The sequence below is a fragment of the Perna viridis genome, chromosome 8 (genome assembly GCF_037379345.1).
Source record: "Perna viridis isolate PV_CMFRI_1.1 ecotype Kerala chromosome 8, ASM3737934v1, whole genome shotgun sequence".
NCBI lineage: Eukaryota > Metazoa > Mollusca > Bivalvia > Mytilida > Mytilidae > Perna > Perna viridis.
Window position 1 is genome coordinate 39444634 of NC_142452.1, and position 21050 is coordinate 39465683.

Consider the following 21050-nt stretch of genomic DNA (forward strand, 5'->3'; position numbering starts at 1 on the left):
ATTGTCAACTTTCCTTTCATCGGTGGCAACATCCCTTCGGCTCCTGCGTATGGAGTTTTCATTTCACAACTCATACGTTATGCCAGAGCTTGCCGAAACTACGCGGACTTTTTGTATCACGCTAGAACTCCAACAAATAGGCTTCTGGAACAGGGTTATGTTACTACAAGATTGAAGTCATCACTACAGAAGTTTTGGTCGTCATCATGAACTCATGGATCGTTATGGTGCATGATCTGCACCATGAAAACTGATTTATTCAACGGGTCATAGTTTTCCTTTCCTCGTTTGTCTATCCCGGACTTGACTTTTTATGAGCAACTCGGCAGGTGTTTCTATAAAAGCAGAGGACGGTTACCCTACCGGTGCATCTGTTCCATGCTCCCAGATTTTAGTGGAGTCCGAGTTGCTCATTTGCTTTTGTTACTTTGTATTTATGTTCTTTGTTGTGTATGTCTGTTTTCCGTGTCTGGTCTTTTTCCCTGGATTACATTCTTTTAATTACCGCTATAACATTGGTTCCCTTGATTACCCTTACATTTGCTAAATACAAACGTTACAATAATTTCTAAGAGTTGTATCCCTTACCCTAGGTCTACCTCCGTAAGTGTAATTTTTTGGGTGTTTCATGTTCTTTTAACTTTGTAAACTTTCACGTAACACGTTAATATTGTAGTCACAACTTTCATCAAGAATCCAAAACAGACCAGAATTTTTATTTCTCGATCCGGTTATATCTTGACCATTGGCCTATTTCATCGATATCTGTCTTAAAACCCGACTAAATCACTAGAATAGCAATACCCCTAGTACTCACTTACATGGACAGTTTTTCTTGTTATATGATTATGGGTGCTAACATGCACTAACTAAATATAATGTTCTAAGAGAAACAAGAGGCAAAGTTTGTGTAATCTATTTTTACAAAAAAATGCCTTAAGAAGGTAGATCTAGGGTAAGGGTCATAACTCTTGCAAATCATTGGAACGTTTGTATTCAGCATTTTACATCAATCAAATGTAAGCATCAAAGTAACTTGGATTGGTTTCATTCTGTTTGGTAAAATTGAATGATGTTGCGTACGTTGTTGGTGTCACATTCGACTGAACCGGGGCTGGTTACGAAAACTGAGATATTGCTATTAGAATGCGGTTATCAAAGGCAATATAGATATTAAAATGTTCGAAAATGGTTGTTTTTTTTTTAGGATTACAAACATAAATGAAAAATGCCGTTAATTGTGGATGGAAAGCATTGTTCGATCACAAGAACGTCCATTTTCATGTGTGGACGGGTAACATTAAGAAATGCTTGCTTCCCATTTCACCAATACATCTAAGTTGCTTCTTGGCGTATTTCGATAAAACAAACTTTTTTTGGAAAGAGCAGTTTGTGCTGCAGACCATGTCATATGTTTCATGACGTAATGATAAGATCAAAGCGTATTACAATATCACAAATATCTCCCCTTTGATGTGGACATAGTAAAAATGGAAATAAACCGTTTTGAAGACAAAATGTTAAGACATTTTTTTTTAAATTATGCGAACAGCTTTTTTCAATCGGGACTTTATTAACTATATTGGCATTTTATAATATAACTCCGATGAAATTATATATAAAATGTTCAATACGAATTTTTGTTAAAAGCCTTTTTGTCCGTATTTCAATTATGTCACAAATCTTATTTTTTTCAACGTTGGCCATTGGCTACTTTCTTGGTTATGGTTGTAAAATATAACAACGAACAGTATTTTTACCAAAGTATATTCACGCCTAAAGGACTGTATAAATATTCAGAATATCATGTGTATTCTACAAAAAATAATAATGAGTTTGAGCCAATCTGATAAAATAATGAAAGAAATGTTGAAAAGAAAACAGGAAGAAAAGAGCCTCCTTGCGCGCACTCCTGTCTGTTTATATGCAATGAAATCGGGATCAGCGTGCCTGCATCAAATTATTCTAAAATGTGTAGACACGCGCTTACACATTCGCTTGTGAAAGATTGTAAAATGTAAAATCAACGTATTTCATGATCGTCTAATTACCTCAGGACAATTATTTTAGCTATAAGATATAATAAGCTGTACAAATATTGCAAAAATATTTTTTCGGGATTTTTTTTCAAATCGGACCAAAAACAAAACAAAAAATTTTTTTTCTGGCGTGGCCTTTTTGACCCCTTTATGACTCGAAAACCGTAAGAGATATTCGAAATCTGATTGTAAAATGCTGGCAGGATTCTTAATGAGGAATCCAATGAAGAATCCAATGAAATAACAAATTTCGAAATCGGACAAAAAAAAAAGAGTTATGAAAATGTTTTTAGGCGTTGCTCAACTTTGACCCCCATAACTTAAAAAACTGTCCAAAACACATAAAATCTGCTGTGCATTTCTTTAGCCGAATTAAATAAAGAACACATTAAAAATAGAATATTTAAATTCGAAGAAAACAACCAATCATCATGGGTTTTAATCAAATACGTATTTATACCCTTTTTGGTCCCTTTTTCAAAAGCGGCAGGCGCAACAAAGTCCAAATTAAATAGAAATCTTCTTAGTTGTTTGTAAAATCATATCAACATTTCAGAACAATTCGTCAACCACGACTAAAGTTATCGCACGGAAACGAAGTGTCCCCAGACGACGACCACGACTGCAGCATAACATTATACGACCGCACGTTTTTTTTTGTCGTATAATACAAACGGAAGATTTCGCTCTCAAATTGTCTCAAAGATGGAGATTTGCCAAGGTTTTGTTTTCTCGAAATGTTTTGCAATGTTTTGTATTTAGCAGCAGACCTTATAAAATTCCGAAACGAGTACATTTATTCGGAAACATCAACATACATCTACATTTGAGATATAAAATCAAGTAGGAAATATTCACTTTACGCTTTCACAATGATTTCCGGGGGGGGGGGGGCTACTGTCTTTTTGCTTGTAGGTTTGTTGGTTTTCTGTTTTAGTGAGGGTGTTTTACTTTTTTTCGCATCACGAAATTTGTTTTCATAATCCCTAACATTTTTCTCATAGGTTAAAATGTCCTTCAAATCATTTTAAATGGTTGATGCCGAACTATTTAATCTGATCATTTCAATTGACCAAAACGTACGAAATATAAATATCGAATCGGATAATTAAATAATAAAAAAATAATAATGTCGTGTGTGTTATTTAAAAAAAAATAATCAAGCACACTTCTTTTTACATGTAACGATTACAGAACGATGTACGGCCCCGTGCAGGTCCGGGTGTTAAAAGAATAAGCCTGCAGCAGCGCTAAGCTTGTCGTAAAAGGCGACTAAATAGTGCTCAGAACCCTAGTTGGGGACTAGAGCGCTTTACCCACAGAGCAACTGGGATGTGTGCCCCAGGTGGTGGAATGGGGTACCCCTGGCGTATTACATGCTAGGGTTGTCAGGCTATAATACGAAAACCTGACTGCAAACCATAGTGGTGCACCGTGTTGGGAAAGATGCCACGTTCCTCGCACGTTAAAGAACCCTACTGTGGTATTCTCCCGGAGTAGGAACCATAGGGCTCCGCCACAGGAGGCTAAATTGCCCGACCTTACCCACCTCTGCCTATTTCCAGTGGCAATCAAAATTTGTCGACCCCATTGTCCTTGTATCCCATCCCTTTTTCATTTCATCATCATTTCATGTTAATTTTATCATCAAGTTCACGTTCATCGTCTGAATATAGCTGAAATATTGCTGCTCGGACGTTAAACCCCAACAAACCAGAACGATGTACGTCGCAATACAAAAAAGACGTCAATTTTTTTTCCGATTTCGACGTTACCAAAAATGACACCAACAACGTACTCTACGTAAATATGATTAAAACATATCACTGATTCTAAGAGTTATGTCCCTAATCCTAGGTCTACATGCATCTCCTAAAATGGTCTTAATACTGAGACGTACAGTAAGATACAAAGAGGTGACACGAGTGTGTCGAGGTATTTTGTGTATACCTGTCCTGAATTTCATGAACATATAAAAATTTCTCCGTACATTCTTATGTCGTGTGACCAGTTTTTTTATATACATTTTCAATGTCAGAATTTTGTCTTTTCATTCTCGTGTATATCAACCATTGCAATACCGTTCTCTGTATCTTTAACTTCCGGTTCCGGGTCAGCGTCGTCCACTTTTTCTTTCGGTTCACTAGTGAGTGATTTTAAACACAGTCTCTGTGTGAATACTGTACACACAACCTGCACGCTGTAGTTGGTTATAGATCGCATCCTGTCTCTAAAATGTTAGTAAAAAAACAAAATTCATTTGTATGAGTGTTTCTTATTACGAAAGGAAAAAGTATTTAAGTCTTAATGTGGAAATTGTGATAATGTAATTTTTATGTAATAAGAAACAGGAAAAATATCAATTTTTTGTAGTGATCATGTATGATATCATTTGTTTTACACGAACAAAATTATTTAAACTCCAATCAAAAGGTTGTGTTGGTTAAAATTAAGTTGTAAGGATCAAACTACATGTATATGTACACGTAGCATGTATACATTTTAATTATAGGTTGCCTGGAAGATACCTACACTGTACAAACGAACAGATCTGTATTCATTTTTTTTTTTTTTTACTTTTTGATAAAAACTTGTTCCCAATTTCTCTATCCTGTATTCCTTTGCCTTCAACAAAAGCTACAAAAGGGGTCATCTTGATCAGATCTTTCTACTTACAAAAACCATTCGAACGAATACAACAAAGCTGCCGCTTCCGGTGGTATGCTTAACGCCGTGAGAAGTATGATGACGGTTATCAGGCTTGCCCCTGTTACCGATGGTACAGCCAGCGAGGAGAATGTGGTTAAAATTCTTAAAATAGATTTCAAAGGACATTTAAAGACGGACGGCATTAAAAAAATTTCAAATTTCTATATACCAACATCTATAGATTTGACCGTTGAAAAAATATGAATTGTCATAAAATATCTAGAAGTAGAGTCATACAAAACAAATTAAAAAGTAGAATCATACATAATTCGTACAGATATCCATGGAACTGTAGATCTTTTTTACTTTAAACGTGAAAAAAATGAACGATTTTGCATTGTGTTGACCACTCCTGATTGGATTAAACCATTCGTTCAAATAAGCGAAGTAGCAATAACCAAATGAAAATGATATATAGAAAATTCATCCGCCATTGATGAGATTATTTGAATGAACAATATGCAAATGACCATAAAAGGAAAATCCATCTACCAATGGTATTACGTTATGACTAATATTGCTCAATCAACAGAACGACGCACGCTTAGTGAGCACTTCCTCATACAATTCGAACTTAATGTCGTGACAAAGATAGTTCAATCACGCCACCGACCTGTGTGTACATTTCAATAATTTAACCTGGACGTCAAGACACAAATAGATTTTAACTAGTAATCACCGATTAACTAATTTATTTCCCCCATAATAAAGATATGCAAAATCGTACAAAAATGTTACAAATGTGCATAAGCCTCCGTTACGGACTACGATTATTTAGACAGTTAGTAGATCTATCATAGGGTTTCAGCTAACGCCTCACCCTCCGACAGAATCTGCTGATTGTTTAAATAACCACAGACGGTCACCTGGGAGCTAACAACTTATAGTATGAATAATCGTTAATTATCTAAACAGGAGCGTCATCAGTGGCTGATACAGGTGGAGGGTGCAGGGAATTGATACCCCTACTTTTTATTGGAAAATTGATAATCTCCATATGTTAATATGACGCGAAATGGCAAATAATGCCCTAGCAATCCCCTTTTTTCTGAGAAACCCCGGCTGGCACCCCTCCCTTCAAAAGTGTCTGGATCCGCCCCTTGTCATACATAACAAGTTAAAAGGTTATCTAAGTCTTTTTTTAAAACATTTTTTCATTATGCAGTGAATTCTTTCCTTTCAATTATAACCCGTCGATGTCTCTTTTTCCCCAAGGATTTCGCAATTTGCTAAACTAGGAAAAAAACACAACATACTTTAGTTGCCACTTACATAACTAAAACAACAGAAGCGACATCTACAGTTTGGTCTGTGATTTGCATAACGAAGAGGCAGGAAATACTTATGTAGATGCAACTACCACAGCGCCCTATTGCGGCACACAATGGAACTACAAATCGTGTTACCCGTCGGTCCATCTTGTTTGGTCCTTCGAGCTGACGTATTGATTCAGGTATGGCTATGGCTCTACAATGTTAAAATGTGTTTTACTCGGGAAAAGATGGGTTCCTTTATATTGGTTCCCTTAGGCCACTAAACAGTCACAATGTTTTATTGGAGTGATATTGCATGCGATGGAGAATTACTATGCCTAATCTTAAAAAATCCTTTTTGTTTTGGCAATTCGATGCAAAAGATTTATATGAAGTGGCGGATCCAGAGGTTGGTACAGCGTGTTGGCACCCCCTTTTTTATTGGAAAATGGAAAATTGTTCATTTTCATGTGTAAATTAAGCCAAAAAATGGCAAATAAAGTCCTAGCACCCAATTTTTCTTAAGAACATCGGCTGACACCCCTCCTTTTCAAATGTGTGGAACCGGCCCAGGTTTGATAAAGTATTTGAGCTTTGATCTAGGAGTATTTTGGTTTTGGGTGGTCTAGATAAAATTTTCGCATTTCTCATTTCGTAACGAACATTATCTATGGTAAGAAACTCATCAGTTTGTAATGGAAATTATTTTAAGCAAGTATAAATGCTTGAAAACGTGACATTGTTGGTACATGCGGTAAAAAATCTGAAACAAATGAAATAGATATTAACGCCTACTTCCGAAAAAAGGTGAGACAATAGATTGTTAATATTTATAGTTAAATAGCTGCTTGGTGACATGGTCAACATAAATATAATGTAAAGGAAATCCGAAAGAGGTGATTGATTGATTGGTTGGTTGGTTGATTATGGTTTAACATCCTATGGCAGGTATTTTATGCACTATACCCTGCTTTGTACTAAAACCGACACGTTAACGATTTTTATTGTGCTAGCTCATAGAAGCAATAGTCCGTTGGTAGGAATGGCATTCCACTCGGACATATATTCTGACTTCGAGCCAATCATTGGTCACTCTATTGACTGGCGGAGAAGCAATGACTTTCAGCTTGTAACTCGGCCGGGGATAGAATCCAACTCCCGCACTCAAGGCGGGTACGCTACCCTAAAACCACAGAAGCGCGGTTCCAAAATAAGCGAAATGTTGGTACATACATGAACATGCGTGATACAAGTCCCAAGTGATGACACAAAGTTTTGTATAAGTATTTGAATTGCAAGGGGTTGCTTGTGTTTCAGGCGTTTAGATAAATTGCTAAATTTTGAAGGAAAAACATCTTTAAAGCCTTTGACAAATTCCTGTTACATAATTTATAGGTGTAATTCAAGATATTTGTATGTTTTTTTCTAAAAGAGCCGTTCATAAGAATGTTCATAGTACGAAAACTTACGTGCTAGATGTGGCAAAAACAATAACAAACGCATGAATGACCGTTAACAAAAACTTAAACGGATTCAGCCTCATCAGAAAAAAGTAAGTAAGAGGGACAGCTAGAAACATTACGAGAAGGAACCCGATCATCTGTGTTCCAATAAACAACCCAAGGCGACTGAAATCATCCTCCAGGTCTTTCGTCCCGCCTATTGTCTTGCCAATCAAACTGGCAACGCCAATTGGTGTGAACCTATATTAAATATCAAAATAAAAGATTCGTAGAGCGCAGCTTGATACAACCATAGAGATAGAATACAGAACGGGGCATACATTCGTATAGATGTTGGACTTCAACAACTCATTTTTGTCAAAATTATTCAATTAATAAATGGTGGATTTCTTTCACATTACGTCTGAATCCGGACCAATTGAAAATATGGTTCAAATAAACAGCGAGATTCATCATATCGAATTATCTATCGAGTTTTTGTCGAAAACAAATATTAAACTAATACTTGAAACAACTTGTGAGCTGCCCATTTTTGAATCATTCAGATCTTGTGATACGGCCAGCATACAATAAATTTGATCCCACCATTTTTTAATGTTCCAATGTAAATATTATTTATGATGATGTCATAGAGAACCTGAAATAATCTGTATTTAAAAGTGGATTGACTTATAATATATTTATAAACCCCTCGCAAACTTTAATAGTGACAAATCAAGCAGTTATTTCCCTTTATTTCAGAGGTTTTAGAGCTTCTTAATTTATTTTATTCTTTTAGTTTAATAACATTACAAACCAATAACAAAATTATCGAAAACATTGAAAAGTTTTGGAAATGTTTTTGAAACACAATTTGTCATGTGCCACCCACTGCTTGTGACTTTCATTGACACCCTTTTCAAAAACTGATTCAACAATCAAAATTATATAGTTAGATTCAACATAATAAAGAACTCAAACAAGTCAAAACTACAAATTTCATGATAATCGGTCAAGACTTTTACAATTCCTTGCATTGCATATGGTAGAACCTCTCGGTGGTGGATTTGGCTTCCTCTTTCGATAGATTTGGTATTGAGTACTTCTTGTATACGACTAATATTTTGATTATGATCTTCTTACATATTTGATTTTAATGCTGCTGATGAGAGGTTACTCCTTGAAACACGTGTATAGCATATCGAAATTTACAATATATAAAACTGGTATTTTTTGTATTTAAGAACCACTGGGTCGATACCACTGCTGGTGGACCTGAGGTCCCCGAGGGTATTCTTTAACCCAGTAGTCCGACTTGTCTGACCCCGAATAATATCATATTTTATCTACCCTATTTACAAAATCTTAGAGTATTCCAAATTTAAAAATACGTAAAACACCGAGGCTTCATTCCTTGCATTGCATATGGTAGAACCTCTCGGTGATGGATTTGGCTTCTTCTTTCGATAGATTTGGTTATGAGTACTTCTTGTATACAACTAATATTTTGATTATGATCTTCCTACATATTTGATTTTAATGCTGCTGATGAGAGGTTACTCCTTGAAACACGTGTAGAGCATATCGAAATTTACAATATATAAAACTGATATTTTTTGTATTTAAATAGCTTTGTAGTTGTTTTCTAGATGTATTTGAATATTTTTGAGACAAAAAAGACCAAATTGAGAAAAAAAATGATGTGCCACTCATTGCCTGATTCTTACACAGAATGGTACTTAACTTCCCACAAAGCATATTACATACCAAATCAGCTTTCCTAGAATCTTTAGGATTATTTCAGTTGCAGAGTAGAAAAAGTTGTAAAATGGTTTTCCAATTTCTTTTGCTGAAGCAGTGGCCACACCGAAAATAGCACTAGCAATCAATATACCTGTAAAATAGGCACGTACAATCTGTGTTAGAGGTTGAAGTCAATTTTGTTTGCTGGTCACATGCAATATAGTTTAAAAGTGTACAATTCAAAAGGTCTGGTATGTAAAAAAAAATGTTTCGCGTAGAACATGTAGCTTGTATTACATGTAACAGAAGCAAACACTTCTCATTAGTTTCATGAATATTCCTGGAAGTGTTATTGAAGTTATTGTGCTAACATGGAAAATCTCCACTTATTAGGTCACATGACCGAAAGGGTCATGTGATCTCTGATCTACGTGTTTTTCATCACTTGACGTCGTCGTCGTGGCTATGGATTTTTTTTCAGAAAAAAGTTTGTTTTTGTAAAATGTGAAAAAAAAAATTCGTCGTATTACTGGAGAGAAAAAAAAAGACAAAAATGATTAATCATGCTGGCCATGTGTAAAATACTGCCCCCCTCCCTCCCGCGAAAATCAAATGTTTGGTGCCTTATAGAACATTTGGGTAAAGCTACTTATTTAAAGTACAAACATGTATTATATCTTAAAACTATGAGGAATAAAGTAAAATGAATATAACCTCCTTTCTTGGCTTTAACTGAAGCGTGAAAATGACATTTTATGCTGTTTCCTCCAATATCTTGAAAACCCATTCCAATTTATCTTCACACCAAGACATACAAAAGGATATATTAGGTCGAAGATGTAGGACAACTTCCTTTTACTTATTTCCCTTGAAAGGCAAGAGATGACGTTTTTGCAGTTTTTAGCCAATGCATAGAAAACCATAATGGAAAGGAAAACGACTTCTTTTCGTCCTTGAAAGGCAACAAATGAATCACGTCAGCGATTCAGGTTGCTGGGAGCCCCCAGTAATGAAAACAAACACTAACAAAGAAGAAAAAACAAAAACAAAAATAAAAATAAAACAAAAAATCATTGCAATCTTACATCTATAAAAATAAACTATTTCCTAAAGTTTGGGAAATTCATATGTACATGTATACAGTCAAGTAAAATTTCCTTTGTACTTCGAATTCGACACAGCTCTCCTTATACTGGTACTACGTGTATATAAAATTGACCAAACGTAAGATAAATTCACTCGAAAATTAAATCAAAACGACCTCATCTATATATTGGCATTTTCAGAGTAGCTTATATGTGTATTTTGGTCGTTTCGAAACCAAACCTGAATTTCTTGTATTCACTGACTGTTTGATCATCCTTTTTTATTAACACCACACCACATATCCCAATCATCATTAGCTTCTATCTATATAGGCCACGCCCATATTTACTGAACTACTTTGATTGACCGCTGTGTATACCTTTTGTGCTGACTGTCGATGAGCACGCTTAGAGCATTCTACGCTTGCTCAATTATATCATTTCCGCGAGGAAAATCTAAACCTCGGAAGTGAATATTTAGCATGCTAATAAACTAACCATAAAAAGACCTATAAATTGGATGTTTTCTAAGCACATACAATTTCCAAAAATTTCTAAAAAATAGAAATGAAATAAGAAAAATGTGTGTCATTTACCTAAAATGTTTGTGCTTGAAGCCGTTGATAAATTTTTACCGGTGATAACGGATTTGGAAACTTCAACAATCGTTCCATTCTGAGTCGTGTTGAAGGTTCGCATTTCTGTTGTGTATGCTGTCTGTGTCTGTGGAGATAAAACAGTAGAAGGGAACTCGTAAGATCGATCTTGTAAAGAGGTAGACCTAGAGTAAGGGACGCAACTCTAACAATCATAGGAACGTTTGTATTCAGTATTTTAAATCAATTCCATGGAAGCATCAACATGATCAAAGTATCTTGGGCTGATTTCATTCTGTTTTAAATGAAAGCTTGATAGGCTTTAGTGAAATTGAATACGATACAAACATATTACTGATTTCAAGAATTATGGTCCTTACCCTACGTCTATCTCCTTAACTGCCCCTATCATTTTAACCAAATGTGAAAACATGATATAGGTATCCCTTCAAAAGACATTCAGTGCTCTAATATTGGAATGCATTCGAAATCGCTTACAATGTATGTCCCATCTAAAGATCTATAGATATTTGCTGATACACAAATATTTGAATCGCGCTTTCCCTTTTTTCCATAACTAAGCAATTCCAACAATACCTTGATTATATAAATGAACAAGTAGAAAGCCAGATACCAAATTTAAAATCAATCCGACCCATTTGGCGCCGAAATAATTCCGACGAATTTCGGACGGACGGGCAGCTAGATGAACGGACAAGATGATTCCAATATACACATGTACCATCCATTCATTGAATGGAGGCATAAATGTGTAAACAAAGACAGCTGATCTGAATATGGCCCACATTTGATAAAACTATTCTTACAATGTATGTAGGTGCTAATCCATTTTTATAAACAGGGGGTTCTAGGCTACAATTTGTAGCCCAACCACACTTTGCACAAAAAATAACAAAACTTAATGACAGAATGGAGATTCCAAAACCCGGAACCCTACCCATGGCCTTGTCATTGTGTAGCCTCGATTTGATACATTATTATATGAGATAGATTCGTGCAAAGACTTGCAAAATAATCACACCTCGTTTTCAACCGTACCCTAGTCGCCTTAGGTTTGTAGAGTGTTGTAAAATGAAAAAAAAAATATAGGAAAATGTCGACAGCTTTACTATAACACCTTTTTATTCTATACCTTACATTTTTACCTTCTGAAATGTCGCAGACACCAAATTAGCAGGAAATATGTTTCTGTAAAAGAACATTTTTTTGTTAAATTATTATACTGTACTATGGCAACTTATAAAGGGCTAATCACTTTCATCATAGGCGGTGTCGTGCATTTGTCCTAGGCCTGTTCTGGAAAGGAAAAGAGTGTTTGACTTTTCTGGGGGTCAAAACGATACGTGTATTAAGATATAGAGAAGTGAAAACTGTGGAGGAATATCGGCGGACGAATTTAGAATATTGTAGTCTCTTTGAAATTATTTCATTGAGAAAATAAAATTTTAAGAGTAATCAAGGGAACCAAGATTTAAGCGGAAGTCAATAGAATGCAATCCAGGGACAAAGTCCAAAGTTACTTTTTATGCAGCATGTGTGTGCCATTCCGGAAATTGCCTTGTGCTTATTTATTTCCACTTTATGAAAACTTTAAGACCTTTATCTTTGTCTTTTTTATGTTTTGTTTTTTCTTTTTCAAACAAGATTCGATATTTCAATCTCCTAGACACTACATTTATGTAAAGAAAATGTCAGTATAAAATTTGTCGGGCTCCGCAAGTAATTAATTTTCAATGGATGGACCTTAATTAATATCCTGTGCGGAGGGTGTATTCACCTTTTCAAAACTTCCCTGTCACACTTAAATCTGAACCCCAGTTCAAAAGTTGCACTGTAACTTAAATTGTACACCGTTTTTGAAGGGTCAGCAACCGGTACATTAAATAGTACTTAATCAGAATTTCAGTCTAGCGGGAATTACAGATGAATACCGGATCATTAGAGCAATTCCACAGTTACATTGTAGGAGACACCGTGTATCAACTAACTGTGATAAAAATGTAGAAATAATATTCCTTAAGTCTACCCCATGCTTAGCACTTCGTCAAAGATTAAAAAAAAATCACACTGAAATCAAGAACTCGAAATTCTTGAGAAAATTCATAAGAAAGTATCCAGAATATAAGACGGCTGCAAACATATAACAATTTCTTCTTTTAGTTACAGAATATATAATGTTAATAACCACAGCAAAAGTGTAATTTTCAGCATTGTTACATTGTATGAAATATTATTTCTAGTAATAAACGTAAGCCAAGACTAAAACATACACACATGTACATTTACACGTTCTTGCTGATACACATGTGCAAATATTAGAATCGCGCATCCCATTTTCCCCATAACTAAACAATATCAACATTACCTTGATTATACACGTGTACAAATAAAAAACTTTATTGTCGAGTCAAATAGGTTTGCTTAAGAAGGTAGACCTAGGGTAAGGGACATAACCCTTACAAATCATTGGAACGTTTGTATTCAGCATTTCACATCAATGTCATGTAAGCATTAAAGTAATTTGGATTGATTTCATTCTGTGTCAAATGAAAGCTTGATAGACTTTGGGGAAATAGCATATGATACAAACATGTCATTGATTTCAAGAGTAATGTCCCTTACCGTAGGTCTACCTCCTTTACTCCAGTTTATTTTCATAGTTACTACTAATGCACATTATTTATATAGACCGGTGGTAAAAGATAGCATGTTTTAAGTAAGTACCAGCAGTCGGTATAGTTTCGCTTTTTACTCTTCGACCTTAAAGACGTTCTTCCATGGAAATGCAAGTCACCTAATGGCCATTCTGTTTCCCAATTAGACAAATACTGATAACTTAGTGGCGTTCGAACAAAAAAAAAAACACTGTATCGGAGTGTCATTAACAGAGTTATCTCCCCTAATTCGAAATTTACAGTTCATTCTATAATTTTTTTTTCTGTTTACTACGGCAATTCAAACAAAATATCAAAAATAAAATATGTAGGCTTTTTACCCATGAATCACATTTTGCATGATTCTTAGCTGGGGGTGCTACTTAATACTAAATCTGACGATATGACAGTAAATAAATGAAGGCTAAGAAATAAACAAACTTATGTACAAATATATCTGTTTTTCAGATTACATGTATATTTTTTTTTATTTGGCTGCTTAATTATTTCCAATAGTTAGATGTAGTGAGTCTACATGTACATGTACCTCTCAGAGAATAAAAATATTTTTAAAATGGGGGGGGGTGGGTGTGTTTCAGAAGGGTTATAGAAAATGAAGTTGCGGGCTATTATTTGATCATTTATGCTAAACTTCAGACATTTAACAGAATTTCTAACAAAGTGTTGGTGGGGGATGGAAACCCTGCATCCCCAGAAACAAAGGCTTGGTGGGGGTATCTAGACCCACCCCCTGTATTCTTCACTGTTCCTAGTCAACCTACTTTCATATTCAGCGTAATCCTATTTTGTCCGGTTTGATCAAGTTCAAAAATACATTTAAAACAGACATGAAAAGATTTAAGAAGTGCCTGGTGTAGACAGGATTTGTTTGTTTGTTTGTTTATTTATTTATTTGTTTGTTCATTTATTTTTACGGTTCTTAATATAGGAATCTGTCCACTGTCCATTTGTTTGTTCTGTGATGAATTAAGGGAAGAAGTAATTGATAAAGTATTTAAGCCTTAACTTCCAGCGTTTTTAAACAGGAAACATTACAAATGGCTCATTAAATTTCAAAAAGCTCTCTTGACTCCTCGTGCTTGACACCCGGTTGGCAATTGAACTTGGAGTCCTTAAAAAGAACTCGGAAGTGGTTTTTAAATATACCGTATTTGGTTACACACAAAAAACAATTGGCAAAAATATACATCAGGCACTAGACAAATTAACAAATCATTAATCGGATTTCAAGCGTCGGTGTTCTTTAAATTTTGAAACAATTTAATACATTTTCATCCCGATGGGGTTATTGTCTCTTTGACACATTCATTATTTCCATTTCCGGTACATGTATCTGCAAACGAAACTAAAATTGGAAAATGGGATTTTCAATAACTTGAAAATGGACTTGCATGAAAATAAAAAATACGAATGTAAACAATCTCCTTTATTTCTGGATTTATTTTCAGTTTCGAAAGTCGTGAATTTCTCCACGCCCACTGCCAATGCACGTTTTCAGAGAAAGTTCGAACGTTAGATTTATACACTATACATGTACGTTCGGCGCTTTGCTGAAGGCAAAATTCTAACATACAAATATGTATCTATATGAGTAAAATTACAGTTTTGTATGTTGCACTCACAGACTTCTTGCAGGAAAACAGCAACATAATGGCAAAATAATAATCAAGGGAACTAAGGTTATAGCGATAATCAAAATAATGTAATCCAGGGACAAAGACCAGACATGGAAGAGTAATCAAGGGAACCAATGTTATAGATATAATCAAAAGAATGTAATCCAGGGACAAAGACCAGACATGGAAGAGTAATCAAGGGAACTAAGGTTATAGCGATAATCAAAAGAATGTAATCCAGGGACAAAGACCAGACATGGAAGAGTAATCAAGGGAACCAATTTTATAGCGATAATCAAAAGAATATAATCCAGGGACGAAGACCAGACATGGAAAACAGACATACACAAGAAAGAACATTAAGTAACTAAAATCATACATACAAGTAACAAAAGCAAATGAGCAACTCGGACTCCACTAAAAACTTGGAGCATGGACCAGGTGCTTCAGTAGGGTAAACATCCTTTGCTTTTGAAGAAACACCCACCGAGTTGCTCATAAAAAGTCAAGTCCAGGGTAAATGAAAGAGGAAAGGAAAACACGTTGAACAAATCAGATTTCATACGATCCACTTTACCTTAGCAAATCAGCGAAGATATCTTCTGTTTCCAAGGTAACTCCTTTTAGATTATTAACATCCGATTTTGCAATTTCACCTAAAAGGAAAGTAAACTGTTGATATTAAATAGGTGTCTATTTCATATATTCCCAATGATTATTGCGTTTATTTGCCGTTTTCGGTAGTTTTTTTTTTTTTTTTTTTTTTTTTTTTTTTTTTTTTTTTTTTTTTTTTTTTTTTGTTGAACGAATAGATTGGCTGAATTACATGTAACTGCAACACAACTCAAATATGGAAAAAATAACCAAAGATCTCGAGTTATAATATTTCATATGCAGTGATTCGGCTTCAACTGCGTCTTGTGTAATTCTTTAATCATTCTTTGGTTTATGCAGGTAAAAAAAAAGTTGTATGCACAAGTAAACAGACGTTGGATGCAAGGAAACATAAGTAAACATTAGATGAGTAAATTAAACACATGAAAAGAAAAGATGGGTGGAATGAAACACAAGAAAACAGAAGATGGGTGCAAGGGAACACAAGAAAACATAACTTGTGTGGAAGAAAATACAAAACAAAAAACAAAAAAACAAAAAAAAAAAACAATAGAAGATGGATGCAAAGAAACAACACAAGACAACAGACGATTTGAGGAAGAAAACACAAGAAAACAGAAGTTGCGTGCAAGAAAACATAACACAACAGAAGTTAGAAGACGGTTACAAGGAAACACAAGATAACAGAAGATTCATGCAAGAAAACACAAGAAAACAGGAGATTGGTGCAATGAAACACAAGAAACAGAAGTTGGGTGCAAGAAAATACCAACCTGCCCTCTCCCCCCCCCCAAAAAAAAAAACAGAAAAAAAAACAGATGGGTGCAAGGAAACACAAGAAAACAGAAGATTTATTAGGCAGATTCGAGATATATTTTTATCTAAGAATCATACAAAAAAAACCAAAAAAAACAAAAAAAAACAAAAAAAAAGATGATAAGTAAAAAAATCAACTTAGCATTTCAAAAAATCAAATTGGCATTATTTTTTTTTTAAATAACGCTGTTGTTAAAGATACAATGAACGTTAAGAGTAAGGCTAACAAAGGATCATATACATGTATGTAGCATACTAGTCGATATTTAAGTTGTAGTACAACGTATATCGAAAATATTTTAGCAGTTGTCTACAACAGATAACTATATCTCCATTCATTTCCCAAACCTCCATCATAAATTGTTAAAATTGTTAAATTACTAATAAATGCTATATGCTTCAATATTACTTAGCAATCTTTCATCCTTGCACGTACTCACAACTTCACATACATGATACAGAATTGTCGATTCTTGCACTCACTCTCAATCTCTCCAACAGGTATCATCAAAACATGGAGGCTAAAAAATATAATGCGCTTCCTTTTTGCCTTTTCCTGTTTTTGTTTCTTGGCAAATAGCTATCATTTTTCATCAAAAGTACAGGGTAAATATCAAATGACACAAAAAACTTGTTTTTGAGGACAAATAGCATTTTTATGAAAAATTATGCCTCAGAAAAGGGGTCTATTTTATGAACTCAAAATAAAAGTGAAAGTAGAAAAAGTCTATTTTTAGTTTGACCTGTCCTAGTGTACCAAAGTCGTGCCTTTTCTTTTTTCTAAAATGGACCTATAAATTATTTTTTTACATTTCCTTAATTGAAAAACATGGTTAAAAGTTAGATTGAAACTCCTTGAGTATCTTTTTTAAAAATCATGAAAATTTAAGGTATACTATAGAAGCCTATGGGACAAGGAATACAAGACTGAGACCAACAGAATACTCGTGCTGAATAACAGACGGAGTTATCGATCCTTGCACTCATTCTCAATCGAGAGTAGTGCAAGGATCGACAACTCTATAAATATTAGAGATTGATCATTATGAAGTTTGACTAAAATATTGACGTATTACCCTTTGCATGACCTTTAGGTAAAATTATTTTAATGTCCCACCTGGACGAATGATTACACACAGTAAACTGCCCAGCAAACATCCAATAAAGTTTGTAGTCATGATATAACCCAAACTGACCAGGCTTATTCTCCCATTAGACTTGGGGTCCATTGTTGCAGTGCCTAAAAAGACGTTTTGAATATATTAATAGTACAAAGCAAAACAAGAGGCTCCAGTGGGCCATGATCGCTTACCTGGATACAAAAATACACGCAGTCACGTAATTTATTACATGTATATTTATTATATAGTGATACACTCCTTGAGACGTTTAAGTTTCGCACACGCACGATATCCAAACACACGCCAAACGCTCACCAAACGCACGATAAACGAACGCTTCTCTCGTACATTTAAACGAACGCTCATAACGTGCGTTTATACGCACGAAATATGAACGATGAAAAATAATAATATTAACAAATAATGAAGAAAGAAAAAAAATACAAAATAAAATTAATGAAATTATATAAATTAATAATAACAAAAAATATATAAAGAACTGTTGAGTCAAGGAAATAATCAAAGTACAAAAATAAACGAACGCTTCTGTCATGCGTTCACTGTGCGTTTAACCGAACGCAAAAGGATGTGTAAACGAAGTTCAACGATATACGATGCACGAACGCTAAAATGGGAAAACGTGAACGTTTCAAGGAGTGTCCCAGTACAAAGAAGACTCTAAAAAAAAAAAAATAAATAAAAAAAATAAAAAAAAAAAAAAAAAAAACCTGTCCATACCAGACAAATTTTTCATCCCTTCGTATCATGTTACAATGTAAGTTGAACCTAAGCAAACCGAAAACCTGTCTAAAAGTACAAATTGTACAGTTCGAATACGGTGCGGTGAAGACATGTTTCACTGCATTATACAATGTTACAGTGCCTAGAAAAAAATAGGTTTTCTATGTAGTCCAAAGCATGTATAGTGAAACCTTGTCTAAACCACACCCGTTCGGAAAGTTGATACAGGTTTTGGGTTTACACGGGTACAAAATGCATTAAAACTTGTGTGAAGGGAGTCCGACTGAGTAATCTGTATTATTCATTTTTTTCATAACGATATGATTAATTCTCATAAACGCTCACTATTGTCTTAAAATTATTTAAAATTTACATTTTTTTATGGAGTACTGCAAATAAAAGAGACCTGAACACTTAATGTCTTTTTAGAAAAATAATCGAACTGACCTTGACTATCTGGCCCACTGTTCGCTAGCTTGAGCTTGGTTTGACTATTGTTGAATGGTTTTTTTTGGAACAAATACTCCGCAAAAAAAAAGTAATTTCATTTTAAGACAAGTTACGTTTACTTCGAACTAAACATGTATTTCACATAATCCGCATGCTTGGCGGAGAACAAGTGACTACTTTTTTCAAAGTCTTAGTGCAACACAGTCGGAGACAATTTTTAGATCTAAAATCCCGCCCATGTACCTACACCTTACTGTCAATCATTACTGTTTTTGCCGACGACCCAATAATATATGTAGTGCTAAAGGCGCGTTTAGTAGTTCTACATAGGGGATGGACGACAACTGCGTCGGGAAATTAAAGTACTAGTTATCAGTTCCAATGACGGAACCAGGGGATTCATCAAGACACTAACTGCTTTGTAAAACAACTATGTTACATGTGATATCATGCAAAAATTAGCAAAAAGAATACCTTGGAATCCCCCTATTTTTCAAAATTTCTAGATCTGTGCACATGACCATGTCCTGGTGTTAAGTTACCTGTAATGACTGATGCCACGATCAAAGGAACAATCATCATTTTAAGCATGTTCAGGTAAATTTCACCAAGTATACCTGTAAAAATGCATATAAAGTAAAATTTTACACTCTATCCGTATCAAGCGTGGACTTAAAAAAAAATAAAGGAATTGGCGTTTTTTTTTACGGAATAAATATCTTTTTATTTACTAAGTACATGTAATAGAAACACAATAGAATTCGTTGTATTTTACGCTTAATGAACCGTGAGACGTAAATTGTATCAAAGTTGGTTAAATGAATGCTTGATAAATTGGTAAAATAACGAAATCAAAAACAAAACTAAACATGAAAAAATCTTTATATACTTTTTATTTATGATCGACCAGTCCAAATTAGGAAGTCCTTAATCTTTTTGTTTGTTGTGGAACTTTTAAGGTGCTGATACAATGTAGCGGTCCATCCACGTCGCGTAAAATTTTACAAAATAATATGATTGCGTAAAGAGAATCAACAAAGTAGAGCTTGTATTGCAAAAACAAATTCTGGAATACACGACATAACATTTACTTAAACAGGTGAGAGTCTGGATTGCAGTTTGTGCATAAAGGAAGAAGTTCTCGCTTCATTCGGGCGGATTGTACATGATAAAAACTTGTTTATATGTATATTTCATGTTTAGTAAATACTTCTTTAAATCAGCATAAATTATCTACATCTACAGCATACAATAAATAGAATATGCGATACAAATAAGTCGCTCCGTGCACTTTAAACATTGACGTCAAATATGATTCCTTTAGTCAAACCGAAATTTAGACTATATTAACCAATAAAAATAGTCACGATAAAAACAGTTTTTATTGTTTTATGAATACAATAAAATTTGTTAAGTCATATCAGGAACACATGTGGTATTATAGGACACATTGACACTGTTCTTTAACTTTTACTGTCGTTCACACAATGGGGATATAAACATATCAGCAGCGGGTTCAGTGTGTTTCAGCTGCTAGACCCCTTCTTTAGTTGGAAAACTATGTTATTTTTTGCAATTTCGGGAAAGAATGAGCTTTTGGTATGCCGGGTCTCCTCCTTATAAATACCTAGATTGGATCCCCTTAATAAAGTACAGGATTCTCCCCTGTATATTCAGCACCGTTTAATACAAAACACAAAGACACATTATGAAGAAAACAAACTTTAAAAATGCCTTACCTATCCACATCAAAGCGCTATCCGTCGGGTCATTATTCCGGGCAATCACACCGATGATAAATCCAGCACCAGCACCAACCAGAGTCAGAAGCACCAACATATTTGTCCAGAGAAAGTCCAAACATTTTTGCTTTGAAAACCCCATTTTCGTTGACGCTCCGTTGCGGTTCAAGGCTACACGTGTGCTATGAGTATGTCAAGTAATATAATATCTTCATTCTTAATACGTTTGATGAGCGAGATTGAATGGAGATAACCACTTCAATTTTGTATGGTTCGGAAGTTACTAATTTGTACAACCGAATACACTCTTCAATCGCATCAAATGTCATTTCCACTTTTGAAATTGAAAAGCATGAATGACAAGAAAGTCCATTGTACTGCGTTAA

At 34.6% G+C, this 21050-nt stretch overlaps 1 protein-coding gene across 2 annotated transcripts; it reads right to left on the minus strand.

The window, feature by feature from the left end:
• Positions 1-901: 901 nt before the first annotated feature.
• Positions 902-21050, minus strand: LOC148610450 (excitatory amino acid transporter 1-like). 2 transcript variants are annotated; one of them, XM_088543344.1, is made up of 11 exons: positions 20662-21050; positions 19465-19539; positions 17728-17850; positions 15757-15835; positions 12034-12076; positions 10868-10994; positions 9211-9337; positions 7471-7704; positions 6021-6215; positions 4716-4850; positions 902-4269 (listed from the first exon to the last, which is right to left on the minus strand). In XM_088543344.1, exons 1-11 carry the CDS (start codon positions 20804-20806, stop codon positions 4074-4076), a joined length of 1479 nt encoding a protein of 492 aa, XP_088399470.1. In that variant the 5' UTR covers positions 20807-21050; the 3' UTR covers positions 902-4073. The 2 variants fall into 2 exon arrangements, with proteins under 2 accessions (XP_088399470.1, XP_088399471.1); XM_088543345.1 differs by lacking the exons at positions 19465-19539; positions 20662-21050 and adding an exon at positions 18920-19124.